Source organism: Sorex fumeus, unplaced genomic scaffold, assembly GCF_029834395.1.
Source record: "Sorex fumeus unplaced genomic scaffold, SorFum_2.1 ptg000128l, whole genome shotgun sequence".
NCBI classification, from domain to species: domain Eukaryota; kingdom Metazoa; phylum Chordata; class Mammalia; order Eulipotyphla; family Soricidae; genus Sorex; species Sorex fumeus.
Genome location: NW_026606185.1, coordinates 55,868,772 through 55,883,155, shown reverse-complemented (window position 1 = coordinate 55,883,155; position 14,384 = coordinate 55,868,772). Strand labels below are relative to the sequence as shown.

Here is a 14,384-nt window from a genome sequence, read left to right as displayed (position 1 = left end):
TTTCTTCAGTTTCAGGACCTGGGTAGCCCCTGGGAAACTTGGTGGCCTGAAGACCAGAAAACTTAAAAAAATGGAAGGAAAGGTTTCGGATCACGAACACATGATTGTTGGTTGTCCTCTTTAAAAAAGGTTTTCTTTAGAGCTCCATTTAGTGAAGATTGGTAGTTGTTAAAAGCAAAACCAAACACTGACAAACAACTGGCATGAATTAACAGTGGCTTTGGCAGTCCTCAAGGAACAACAGTAATAAACTTTTATGGTTTTATGAGTTTATGGAAAAACCAGTTAGTCCAGCTTTTCAGATTACTAAACTTTATGTGATACTGTTTTAGAATACAAAATTCATTAGTAAATAATTCTGTCTTCAGAGCTTTTTGGGTCAGTTGAAAAGGAGAAAAAACAGATGGACTGGAATTAACAGCAGGTTAGGCACTTGCCTTGCATGTGGCTGGCTCCAGGTGGATCCTCAGCACTGCGTTTAGTCCCCCAAGTACAGCCAGGGGTGATCAAGTCCTGCACAAAGCTGGAATTGAACCTTGAGCATAGCCGGATGTGGCACAAAAATAAAAATGAAACAGAAGAGCCTTGAGTAACAGCACACTCTTATTCTATGCCAACAACTCATTGGTAATGTAAATTAATGGTAGATTTTGGAAATTTATATATATTCTACTTTTAATAGCACTGTGGGTAGGGCATTTGCCTTGCATGCTGCCGGTCTGAGTTGGATTCCTCTGCCCCTCTCGGAGAGCCCGGCAAGCTATCGAGAGTATCTCGCCCGCACAGCAAAGCCTGGCAAGCTACCTGTGATGTATTCGATATGCCAAACACAGTAACAAGTTCTCAAAATTTGCTGTGAGACATTACTGGTGCCCGCTCGAGCAAATCGAACAACGGGAGGACAGTGCTACAGTGCTACCCGAAAATATAGATTCAGTGAACAAAATTCATCTTCCCATTGTAGAGCCAATGCTTCTTTTCACACTTCTTTTCATGCTTCTTTTCATGCTTTTTTTCATGCTTCTTTTCACACTTTGCAGATTCCAGATTCAGGGCTACGAACAGTTGAAGAACAGTTGTAGATTAGTTCCTGCAGCTTCCAGTTATCTACAGGATCGCTGAGAATTTTATGGGCGTAATTGTATTTGCTCATAAAACTAGTTGCATTGTGCTCCTGTGTCTGCTGATGCCATCCGTCCTTGTTGTAATACCAGCAGAGCATGCGGTTCTTTATTAAGGGATAAAAATATAAAAACCAAATAGTGGTGGTCAGTGATTCATGCTGATTTTTAACTGATTCATAACAGGAAAAGTTCTTTATGAGCTTTTATGTGTTCTGCCTCTGCAGAATTGAATATGTAGCTTCATCAAGGGCCCAGGGAAGTTCTGCAGGTCATGGATCAGGCATGTGCACACTTGTGAATCACAGAATTTCCAGGAGAGGCCTGCCCAAGTGGTTACTGTTAGTCTGTCAGTCAGATTCATGCGTGTTGAAAGATTATTGAAAGTCCATAAAGATAAGGAAGCCGAATACCTTGAGAAATAAGACTGTGAGAGTTATTTATTTTTTTAAATTTAATTTTTATTAGTGAAACAGTACAGTTGTAGGCTTAACAAATTTTTGTGCTTGGGTTTCAATTATACAATGATCAAATACCCATCCCTCCACCAGTGCCCATTTTCTACCACCACGGGTCCCAGTATCCCTCCCACCCCCCATTCCCCCATCCCAGCCTGTCTCTGTGGCAGGGCATTCCCTTTTGTTCTCTCTCTCCTTTTGGGTGCTGTGGTTTGCAAAAGAGGCACTGAGTGGCAATCATGCTTGGTCTGTAGTCTACTTTCAGCATGCTTCTTCCATCCTGGGAGGATCCTCCCAACACCCTTTATTTGGTGCTCCCTTCTGTTAGAGTTATTTGAGATGAACATATCTCTCTAAGGTAAGCATATATATTGGGAGATAAAAGAATGATTAGTACATACAAAGAAGAGGGTGACTGATTTCTAGTACTGTCAACAATAGTTTCATGTAGGCCTCCTTCCAGTAGCACCACCAGAGTGCCTGCTTCCCTTCACCAAAGTTCCAAAGACCCTTCCCATCTGGGTCCTCCCTAATCTTAATTTTGTGCAATCAACTTCCAGTTCTGTTGCCTTTACCCACTCAGTGCTTCATTAATGTGTATCTTTATATCCTGCATGTGGGAGAGATTATTCTTTATCTGCCCCTTTCTTCTGACTTCACTCCTCATGTTACCCTCTGATTCAGTGTAGCTGCAAATTGCATGATTTCATCCTTTATTATAGCTGCATAATACTCCGTTATGTAAATATGCCACAACTCCTTGATCCGTTCATTTGCATTTGGGACATTGAGATAGTTTTGATATCTTGGCTATTGTACTGCTGTGAACATACATGTACATATGTTCTTCCAAATTAATGTGTTTGTATTTTGGGGTTAGATGCCAAGAAGTGGTATTGTTAGGTTTTATGAAAGTTCTGCTCTTTTTTTTGAGAAATTTCCATATGATACTGTTAGGTAGAAATCCCACACTTGGTGTTATCAGGGCCTGGCAGATAACGTAAATGTGAGTTACTGAGGAATGTAGCAAAGGAAAAATATGGGGAACTTCTGGTTATCAGCAGCTGCTAATTAATCTTTGCATGTTATGTGAAATCTCTAGGAATTTACATGTTGTCTTAATTTATTGGGGCACTGAAATATGAACAAAGCATCTTCATGAGCTAGACATGTTCTGCCTTCGCTAATTTGCATCTTGGTTTTGGAGCGTTGGGTCTCCAAGGGTCGCCCCTGGCCCAGGGACGTCCACATCACCTAGACCGCAATTGAAATGTAGGTTCCCAGGCCCCACTTCAGATCCTGTGGAGCAGAACCCAGTGATTGGTGTTTGAATCCTACTAGAACCCAGTAATCTGTTTTAAGAGGTCATTCTCTGAGTAATTTTCTTACAGCTCAAGCTTGAAAACCATTGTTTTGGAGCATGGAAGTTGATGCTACGTATTTTTTCCCCCTGCTTTTGAGCCACACTGGATTGCTTGGGGGGTTGTTCGTTGCAATGCTGAAGCTTCCATTCAGTATTGGGGATTGAACCCTATTCCTCCTGTGTGCAGAGGATATCCTCTGGCCCTTTGAGGTATTATCACTTTGGCCCCCCCTCCCCCATACACTCACCTTTCCCTAATGGTGCCAGAGACTGAACCCCAGGCCCCACACTTGCAAGGCAAAGTGATGTACCCTTGAGCTGTATCCTCAGTCATAATATTGTGGGATTTGGTTGGGTTTTGTTGTTTTGGGGTCACACCTGGCAGTGCTCAGGGTTTACTCCAGGCTCTGCATGCAATCTCAGCACTGCAGGTTTTTGGTGTGCTGTTTGTACAGAGAGCCTGGCTTGTAAATAAAAGAGAGGACTCTTAGAAAAAAGAATACTGTGGAAACACATTTGATTTTTCAAAAAGCCCTTGTTACCTTGGTAATTAAGCATTCTGTACAGTGATGTTCCTTATATTTAAAGCATACAGATTAAACTTCATGTTTGTCATATAATAAAGTGCTCAAAATATACTTTGAGCATTTAAAATACTTAAGAACTTGAGAAATAAATCAGAAATAATGTGATTGAAGGTAAGGGATGTTTAATTAAGAATTTAATTGTATATGAGTTACTAAAAAACACACTTTGTATTCACAGGGTAAACCAGACTTGAATACAACATTGCCAATTAGACAAACAGCTTCAATTTTCAAACAACCAGTAACCAAAGTCACAAATCATCCTAACAATAAAGTGAAATCGGACCCCCAGCGAATGAATGAACAGCCACGACAGGTAAGGATCTGATTGGTTCTCCAATCTTTTCAGGAAATTCTGGTATTTTTACCAGATAGTTCAAATACACTCTGGTTAAATGGAATATATTTGGAAAGAGAATTGTCTTATGTGCTAGGAAAGTTGTCTTATGTCCTTATGAATGCTGGAGAGTAACAGACAATATTCAGGTAAAAGGTTTTAAGAAAAACTGAGTTAATTAAAATGATTTTACAATAATATGGATGACATTTTTGTGCCTTTGTGTGGTAGTATATATCAGACTTGACTCTGCTAATCATAGGTTTTCAGAGATTATGCTTCCATGACTAGTGTTTCTTAAGGGGACGAATCATGCAGTTTTTGTTGCTTGGTTTAAAAGTATTTTCTTTCATTTAGGAACTACTTTGTTTTGATTTCTTATTACATGAAAAACTATCCCTTTCCCTTTTGGAAAACAAACAGAATTAGACTTTGTCAATATGGTATATTGTCGTGTGACTTAAGATTTTTGGTATAAATTGAATTTATTTTCCTCTTTCTTTATTGCTTCAAGTTGTATTCCAGCAGGATCTTTTCTTAGAAACCAAACGTATTACGTGAAAGACCTCCCTGCCCGCTTAATAATTCCACATTGCCGGGGAGGGAAGCTTGACAAAACGCTTTAACTTTCCAAGTAATCTTGCTTATTCTCTCCCTATTTGTGGCAAAAAAAACAAACAAATGTAGGTACTTGGTGAAGTAGCAACTGGGGTAAGGGAGTGGAGGGAGAAATGTTCTAGCATTTTCCCCGATCTCCTTTCCCTGTCTCCTCCCACTCACAGACCGAAGCCCTGATGGAGAATTTCTTTTGCTCTGTATCCCCCCTTGAGATGTCGCACGCCACCTTTTCATTGGAGTTTTGGTTTTCATGAGTCCCTCAAGTAACTCCTCTCTTAGACGCTCCATAAAGGACTGGGCCAAAGCTTTCAGACAGTTGCTCTAGAAGAATCTATCTTAAATTCAGTTCCCACATCCTCTGTAGTGTTTTTTCCTCTTCAGGTGAGCCAGGAAAACAGAAGATATTTGGAGCCACATTGGATCAGCATCTTGCTATAGATGTCTCAAGATGTGAAGTTCTAAACTTGCTTTACTGTTGGTCCCCAAGAGATTCAACAGGGGCCATGTAAGTGTATCACATCCAATGTAAACGATGCGTACCTGCATGTGCCTTTAGGTTCTTAGCACTACCCAGGTTTTCTTTGGGCCATTCAGCTTCCCTGACGAGGCTTTCCCCTCCCGTTCTGCCTCTTCCCTCAGAGCCAGTCACCAGCTCCAGCCAGTCTTAGGACTTGCATTAGAACCGGAAAGGACTTACTTCTGCCTTTCTCGGCTCTCCCACCTTGCCAAAGCCGTGCCCTGATTGGATCCCTTCTTAGATATTGTCTCTACAGTCTTGAACGTCTTATCCTCTGGCTTTATTTTGGGTGGGTGCTTTTAAAATCTTTTCCTTGTAAAGACTTTTTTTTTTTTTGTGAATTGATATTTTTGAAAATACGTGATTGGGTAAGGCTGTTTGTCTCCAAAAAAGCCCCAAAGATAAAGTGAAATAAGTAGTCAGAATGCTCCCTATCGACACTGGAGTTTTATTGAAAACTGGTGGTATTTAATAGGTTTCACCCTCTTCTTTGCCAAATCATTCTTAGGACAGTCTACAAATCCCAATTTTCGGGAGTGGCAGATTTGTCTGTTTTAGGAGTAAACTTTTCTGACACTCAGTTTAGTTGCAGCTTAAAAACTAGTATTTATATTTATTGGGAGTTCATCTGGTAGTAAAGATATTGGTAACAGGTTAGGAAACTTGGAAGTAATTGGATTTGTTCCTCTTCTTTTTAAGCATGTTGAGTAGTTTTAAATTTTTCCTTAGTGTTTTATGGTTTATTAAGTTGTTCTGAAATCAAAAGTATGTTAAAAAAATCTAATGCTATTTCATTTGTGTGTGGGAAAACATGTTTTTAACCTAGATCTGTTGAGGGTTTAATCTTCCTTTCCACTCATAGGCAGTAAAATTTCAAACTAGTTACAAGGCTACTTCTCCAAATATTTGGATTGTTTTCACATTTTATCCTGTCACCTGACAATTTTGTTGTTGTTGTTCCTTTTTTTTTTGTGGGGGGGAGCACCTGGCTATCCTGTGGGCTTACTCCTGGCTCTGTGCTCAGGGATCACGCCTGCCAGGCTTCAGAAGACCACATGGAGTGCTGGGGGTTGAACTGGGGCTGCAGTGTGCAGGACAAGCCACCGTCCTCTGGGCAATCTTTCCAGCCTGTCCCGAACAGTTTTTTGCTGGATGTTTTTCATAAAGCTAAGACATTAGTCACTCTTCTCCTTTCCTTATTTTCACCTTACTAATTGAGGAGATATTTGACTACTGCATGCTTTGGACATATATACTGAGGCAGTTCATGTAGTATTGGTTTGAAGATCACATCCTCTCATCCTGACTATTCCAGTGTATTTTCAGATTTTGTTCTTTTTGTTGTTGTTTAGTAAAGGAAAGGTGTTGATTTTAGTTGTATTTTGGTATATTGTCGTAAATGATATACTTATGGTACATTACTGTTATACAATTAATAATCATTGAGATACTTGGTAAAGAATGTGTGGGAAAAAAATGATTCTCCCGATTTTGCTACCTTTTGAATATCTCTATTAAACTAGGTGGGTTATAGAAATCTCCAAATGGTCCACGTGGAGAAGTTTTTTAATCACAGAGTAAGCAAATTAGGTCAGTGATGTATAACCTCTACATTGGTGGTGTGCCAACAGTCTTTGGGTTGGTGATTAAGAATCACTACATTAGACCGTGAAGTTTTATATTTTTGAGATTTTAAAGGTAAAAATGTTTGTTTTTTTTTCTCTTACCATACCTCCTCCTTTTAATATATTGAACTTGTGACATAATAATACACTGTTGGATTTTAGAATGTTGAACTTTGAGGATTAGAACTAGCATTAGATATCAGGAACTTGACTTGAGGCTCTGGCGTGAATTTGTTTTAAGGGATGAATTTAGATATGAATTAAATACTGTAAAAATTAATTATTCTGTCTTACGTAACAACCTGTTCCCAGGTCAGTGTCTAGTAGTCTAATTTGAATTCTGTAAAATCTATAAATTATGACTTTAATATATTCATTCCTTGAAACTGCCTTCGCTTCACTTTCAAACACAAACTAGGGTATACAGATAGTAGTAGCACAGTTCGCAGATTTCAACATCAGTTTCTGCCTGTCATTAAAATGATATGGTAGAGATGGAATTTACAAAACCTGGTTCTAATAGGGTAAGTACTCAGTCATCTTTATTCAGCATATTTGGTGAGGGTTTGTCTCTTCGTGAAATTAAAATCTATGTGAAGTGGAGAAGGGGGCGCCTCTACTGACAGACTGTAACATCAAATAGTAAGATTCCGGAAATGCCCTTATTCAGCCAGATAGTTATAACATGTTCCAATATTTCCTTTTTTTTTTTTTTAGTGTAGCTGGATTGTGAGTAATCTGTAATTTCTGTCTTAATATATAAAACCCCTGCTTTTCTATTGTCATCTGACAAATCTGTGCTTTTTGGGAGGGTTGGGGGGTTTGGGCCACACCTGGCTGGGCTCAGGCTTACTCCTGACTTTGTGCTCAGGAATCACTCCTGGTGGACTCTGGGAACCAGAGGGGGTGTAGCCAGGGATTGATCAGGGGTCCACTGTGTGCTGCACTACTTCTCTAGCCTCCAAACTGTTTCCTGGTTGCTTTATTCCCTTCTCATTTTGTTTTTGTAACGCACATGGCAGTGCTCTGGGCTTATTCCTGGCTCTGTGCTCAGGGTTCAGGAGATCCTGTATGGTACCGGGGATTGAACCAGGGTCAGCGGCATGCAAGGCCAGTGCCCTTTCTGCTGCACTCTCTCTCTCTAACCACCCCCCCCTTTTTTTCTCTCTCTTTCGTAACATCAGATTGAATAGTTTTTCTTTAAGTCATTATTTCTTTATTTTAAAATACAAATAGACGGTGGGGTTTTTTGTTTTTTAATTTGTTTTGGGACCATCCCAAGCTGCACTCAGGGCTTACCCCTGGTTCTGCCCTCAGGAGTTACTCCTGGTGGGGCTTGGAGGAACAAATGGGATGCCAGGGAACAGAACCGGGTCAGCTGTGGGCAAGGCAGGCGCTTTACCTGCTCTGCTATTTCTCTTGTGTGTGTGTGTGTGTGTGTGTGTGTGTGTGTGTGTGTGTTTTAAATAGTATTTTACTATTACATTTTTAAGAGAAGATTTATATCAATGAAATGTATTTAAATCTTTATTTGATCCTATTTTTTTTTTCTGTTTTGTTTGCTAATTCAAGGGATATAAGATTTTCCTCTATTCCTGTCCCGATGTCAGCATTCTTTGAATGAATTTTTTTCATTCTATTGACATGTAATAGAAATAGAACATTGTGTCCTTTCAAGATGTACCACGTGATGACTTTATACTTCACTATATAGAGGCATCATTGCTGCATCTACACTCACTTAATTGCATTTTTTGGTTGTGGTGGTGGCAGTGAGAGTGATATTAGTTAAAACAAGGTCTACTTTCTTGGTAACTTTGTAGTGTGCAATAGAGTATTGTTAATTATAGTCCCAGCACTGTACATTAGATAGTGTTTTTGAACCTTTTTACACTTGCAGGCCAGTGGTCACAAACCATTAGTTAAGTGACTGTAACTGTTGTAGATAGGCTGCAAATGTCTGGGGCCTGTGACAGTGCAGACTGTGGGTTGGAAATCACAGCTTTAGATTAATAGAGCTCATACATTATGTAACCGAAAATTCCTACTATGACCAGCCTCTCCTCACTCCAGACTGTTCCGGTGCGCCCCGATCCTTGGCAGCCACCATTCTTGTCTCTGTTCCTTAACTTCAGCTTAAGAGTCCCCTATTATATGAGATCACACATATAATGTTTGTTGTGATTATTTCTCTTAGCATAATATCCTTGAGTTCATCTCTTTAACACAAATGGCAGGTTTTCCTCTTTAGGACAGAACAATATTCCATTATACAAATGCCACATTTCTTTGTTCATGCATACATAGGTCAATGAACCTTTAAGTAGTTTCCCTGTCTTTATTAGTATGAATAATGCCACCTCTTTTCTAATTAGCGTTTTGGTTTCCTTCAGATAAATACCTAAAAGTGGAATGGCTTCATCATATACAGTTCTAGTTTTACATGTTCCGTAGAAATATCAGTACTGATTTTCACTGTGGCTGTAACAGTCTAATTTGTGCCAGTAGTTCCTGTCGGTTCCCTTTTCCTCCAGCTTTGCCAGTTAGTTGTTATTTTTTTTTTTTCGGTCTGTTAATACCAAGAATGTGACTTTAAAAACAGGTTAGGAAAAATCCCTACCAGGGTAATGATAAGATTAAAAACTACGTGTACTTTGAAGATACTGCGTGTGAAAAGTTTGCAAAGTATTTCGCCATTCATTTATCCCAGAACATGACTGTTTATTCCCATCATTTTAGCAACATTTGCTTTTTCCTAACCTCAGACAGTTATTTCTAATACGGTCTCATTATAATGTCTTGGGGATTAAGAAATAAGCTAAAGCAAAGAATTCCATGAAGGACACAATGTTCCTTTCCTCTAGATAGAAAAATTGGCTGCCTGGCACAGGAAATTGATGACATGTTTTCCTGTCTGACTTAATGGTGTGATGCTATTTAGAAGAAGCCATGTATAAAGAACTAAATAAGTGGTATAGACAAAAACAATGTGTTTAAGAAAAAAAGAGCTCGGGGCTCTGGAGCGATAGCACAGCGGGTAGGGTGTTTGCCTTGCACGCAGCCTACCCGGGTTCGATTCCCAGCATCCCATATGGTCCTCTGAGCGCCACCATGAGTAATTTCTGAGTGCATGAGCCAGGAATAACCCCTGTGCATCACCGTGTGTGACCCAAAAAGAAAAGAAAAAAAGAAAAGAAAAAAAGAGCTCACTGTGGCCATGAAGTTTGGGGATATCCTTAGAAAATGCGGGTTATGAAAATCGAATGGGGTTTAGAAAATAAATTCTATCGCTATTAATCTGCCATGCTCTAAGACTGACTTAACCACTTCATTATTGTCTCCAGTTTTTCACTATTATAGCAAGTACTCTAGTGAGTATTCTCAAGCATGCATGTTCCTAAATATTTTATAATGTTTCCTTAGGCTAGATTCCTAGGACTCTAGTTGATGGAAATACTTCTTTTTTGATAACATACTGTAGCACTGTCCACCCGTTGTTCATCGATTTGCTCGAGCGGGCCCAGTAACGTCTCCATTGTGAGACTGGTTGTTACTGTGTTTGGCATATCGAATATCTCTCTGCTAGCTTGCCAGGCTCTGCTGCGGGGCGGAGGAATTGAACCCAGATCGGCAGGGTTAGCCACGTGTAAGGCAGATGCCCTACATACTAGCAAATTAATTTTTAAATTGTTATGTGAGGGTAAATATGTTGTAAATTGTGTGTATTCCAGTTTCACTTTATCTTGTATGACATTCTCTTTCAGTAATTTTAACCTTTTTTTTAATTTTCAACTTGCATTTGTTTGAATTCTTGTGAAGGTGAAGTGATGAAAGGATTTGTGTTTAATATAGCAAATGAGAATTGTAAAGTAAAGTAAAGTAAAGGCCCTCCCGTTGATCATCGATTTGCTCGAGCGGGCCCAGTAACGTCTCCATTGGAGACTTTTGTTGTTACTGTGTCTGGCATATCGAATACATCACGGGGAGCTTGCCAGGCTCTGCCGTGTGGGCGAGATACTCTCAGTAGCTTGCCAGGCTCTCCGAGAGGGGCAGAGGAATCGAACTTGGGTTGGCCATGTTGGCTGAGTGCAAGGCAAATGCCCTACCGTTTAGAAAAGATCAAGAGTGCATAACTTTTTTTTTTTTTTTTTTTTGGTCATCACCTCTTTGAACTGAATTTGATGAATTTGGACATGTTTCTAGTTGGCCTAAAGCTAATTACAAATCTGTGCTCCCCAAATGCAGTATCTTCCTGTCTTCTCAGAGGTCTTACTCATGGGTCATGCCAAGTGCATGTATTTTCAACTTCTTTCTTAAAAAGAGTTTAAATATAGGGTGTCAAAGATAGAGCAGCAGGTAGGGTGCTTGCTTTGGATGTGACTAAATTGGGTTTGATCCCCGGCATCCCATATGGGTACCTACATCAGGAGTGACCCCAGAGTAGCTAGGTGTGGCCCAGAAATTTAAAAAAAAAAGGGGGGTGGGAGGAATTTAAATATATTCAAATCTTCTCTATTATTTTAAAGAAAATCACTTTACTATGTATTCTGTTCTAGGATTTGTTCTCATTCTCTCCTCTTTACAATGTAACTTCTAAGAGTTGTGTGCCTTTCCTTACTCAATATTTGCATCATGAAGTACAGATATTTTTCCCTCTGTGACACAGAATTTTTATCAAGATTGCTGGTGATCCTTGTTAAATTGAGAGGATCCTGTTAAATTCAGTCCTTAAACGCTGTGGCTACTTTCAGCATTAGCCTCTGAGACTCACCTTGATTTCTGCAGTGCAACTCTTTGACTTTGTGACAGTCACTACCCTCTTGATTTTCTTTTTTCCTTTTTTTTCTTTTGTTGTTGTTTTGTTTTTTTCACTCTTAGACTTGGCTTTTAAAACTATCAGTCTTTTTAAAACCTGGGTTTCCCCCAGGGAATGTTAATTTTCCTTCCCTCTGTGTATAATCCCTCCGTGGATGATTTCATTTGCCTAGCTTCAGGACTATATTGTTAGCAATGTCCAAATTTACATCTTTCTTTGGGGGAGTGGGCACTCCTGGCTGTATTCAGGGCTTCATTCTGGCTCTGTGCTCGGGGATCACTCCAGGCGATGCTCAGGGGTTCATATTCCGTGCTAGGTATCCAACCCAGGATATGCCGGCAAGCACTTTATCCCCTGTGCTGTCTTTCCCAGCCTCCATATTTACACCTTCATCAGATTTCGTTGTCTGTACCAGTCTACCTACAGACAGTTGAACTTGGATGTCTCACCAGCCTCTGGAGTCCATCGGTTGCCTCGTCAGACCTCCCCTTTCTTTTTTTTTTATTTTCATTTTTTTTATCAGTGAAACTCCATGTGGTACAGTTGTTGACCTTACAAATTTTTGTGCTTGGGTTTCAGTTATACAATGATTGAGTACCCATCCCTCCACTGGTGTCCATTCCCCACCTCCAATGCTCCCAGCATCCCTCCCACCCCCCCCACCCCCCATCCCACCCCACCCCTGTGGCAGGGCATTCCCTTTTGTTCTCTCTCTCCTTTTGGGTGCTGTGGTTTGCAAAAGAGGCATTGAGTGACTATCACGTTCGGTTTATTGTCTATTTTCAGCATGCATCTCTCATCCTGGGAGGCAGACCTCCCGTCTCTTCCAGCAGCCAAAGATCTGTGAAAGGACCGCTCCCACCTGGCTCCTTAAGCCAGGATCGTTGTCCCGTCACCCATGACTGCCCAGCTTTCACTGAAAGGTGTAATGGGACCAGTCCCCTGACACTCCCTTCTGAACATTCACACGCCTTCTAGACCAAGGACGTCAGCTCTCTGCTTCTTGTTGTTTTCCCCTCTTCATATTGCATCCAAAGGACTCTCTGACAGGAAGATCTAAAAGCATCATTCTCATGAAAACACTTCCTGTTCGTTTTCAGGGTAAATTCAGTACATCTAAACATGACTTTCCAACTCCTACACAGTTTGACTTTTGTTTATCTTGCGCGCCTCTCTTCTGTACTTGAAGCCTGTGTACCTTTCTGCGGATTTGTCATTGTGGGCTGCATCCTCTTCCGGCCACTGCCCTTTCGTATTGTGACCACATTTCATGCTGTCCCTCTTTTTATGCTTTAATTGACTGCTTCCTATTACTTTTCCCTCAAGTCAGGACTTGATACCATTTCATCTTTTCTTCTTCATTTTTTGTCCTTTTTCTCTTTGTGGACCATACCCAGCAGTTCTTGGTGTTACTTTTTTTTGTTTTGCTTGTTTGTTTGTTTGTTTGTTTTTGGGTCACACCCAGCGATGCACAGGAGTTACTCCTGGCTCTGCACTCAGGAATTACTCCTGGCGGTGCTCGGGGGACCATATGGGATGCTGGGAATCAAACCCCAGTGGGCCGCGTGCAAGGCGAACACCCTACCCGCTGTGCTATTGCTCCAGCCCCTCTTTGTGCTACTCTTAACTTGTTGCTTGGGGTCCTTTCCAGTGGGGCTAGGCTGGGTCAGCCATCACATGGTACCGGCATATTGAATCCAGGTCTCCTGTATGCAAAAATGTGCTCATCCCTTTGTACCGTCTCCCCAGGGGTAGTTCCCTAAAAAGGGACCATACTGCTGTCCAGACAAACCAAGTCCGTGTTGTCCTGGCCTTTCGAATGCAGGGGTGGAGCACATTTAGCCCTCTGGAATAGCCCAGGAAATCTTGTGGGCCCGCCCTGCTCCAGACAGGGCAGACACACATGCTGCTTGTTGGCTGCCCATGGCCTGGCTCCTGTTACTGTATGGCCTAAAAATGATGTTATAAATATGGCCCTGGGCAGAAAAAATTTCCCCATCACTGTTCTAGTATCATTGGTGTGGGGAAGATGTGTGTGTGTGTGTGTGTGTGTGTGTGTGTGTGTGTGGGAGAGAGAGAGAGAGAGAGAGAGAGAGAGAGAGAGAGAGTACATTTCCCTATCGCTGCTTTAGTATCATAGGGAGCGAGACAAATAAGTACATTTGTCATATAGCATAGTATGGTAAGAGCAGTGACAAAAGGTAAAGGTTTATGTGTTCTTCAAAAACAGAGAAATATGGGAGGAAATTCTTAATAATCTGGATATTTTATGTGTGTGTGTGTTATGAAGGTTGATTTAAAAGTAGTCGATAAAGGAAGAAATCATAGAAAGTTTGGGGCACCAATGATAAGATTTGTTTTATACTAGTTATAAAATAGTTGACAGAATTATTGACCAAACAGCAGTGATTGGGGAGAGTCTTAGTATTTAGGTATTGGGAGAATGAGATCATTGACTGGAATATGAAAATATTCATGGACAGCTCAGTATATGTTTTTTTTCTTTTTGAAGTTTGGACCATGCCTGGCTTTGCTCAGGGATTATTGCTGGTTCTGTGCTCAGGGTTTACTCTGCTCTGGTCAGGAATCACTGCTAGGGGAACCTTATGTGGTGCTGGGAATTGAATCGGGGTCTGCGGCAAGTTTCTTAATCTCTACTATCCCTAGGATCCATAGGAGTTCTGTCTTTTCCTTTTTGGGTTTGGGGCCACACCCAGCGGTGTTCAAGGTCTCTGTGCTCAGGAGTGGCCCCTGGCCCTGCTAGGTCCCCATATGTGGTACCTGGGATTTGAACCAAGATCGCAGATGATGAATGTGGTTGCAGTAAGATAGTGCTGTCCTGCTAGCCCCTTTGAGTTCTGTTCCGGATTTTTAAAATTAAGTAATTAATTATTTTTAAAACTTTTATTAGCGAAACAACATGAGGTACAGTTGTGGACTTA

The 14,384-nt window shown here is 40.8% G+C and overlaps 1 protein-coding gene across 2 annotated transcripts in view; it reads left to right on the top strand.

Annotated features, from left to right (window-relative positions):
• The window catches only part of MBD2 (methyl-CpG binding domain protein 2), a 68,033-nt gene that overhangs the window by 30,968 nt on the left and 22,681 nt on the right, over nt 1–14,384 (top strand). For both annotated transcript variants that reach the window (XM_056138018.1, XM_056138019.1), the window contains exon 3: nt 3,708–3,845. In XM_056138018.1, coding sequence (XP_055993993.1) covers nt 3,708–3,845 — 138 coding nt within the window. The remainder of the gene's footprint in view (nt 1–3,707; nt 3,846–14,384) is intronic.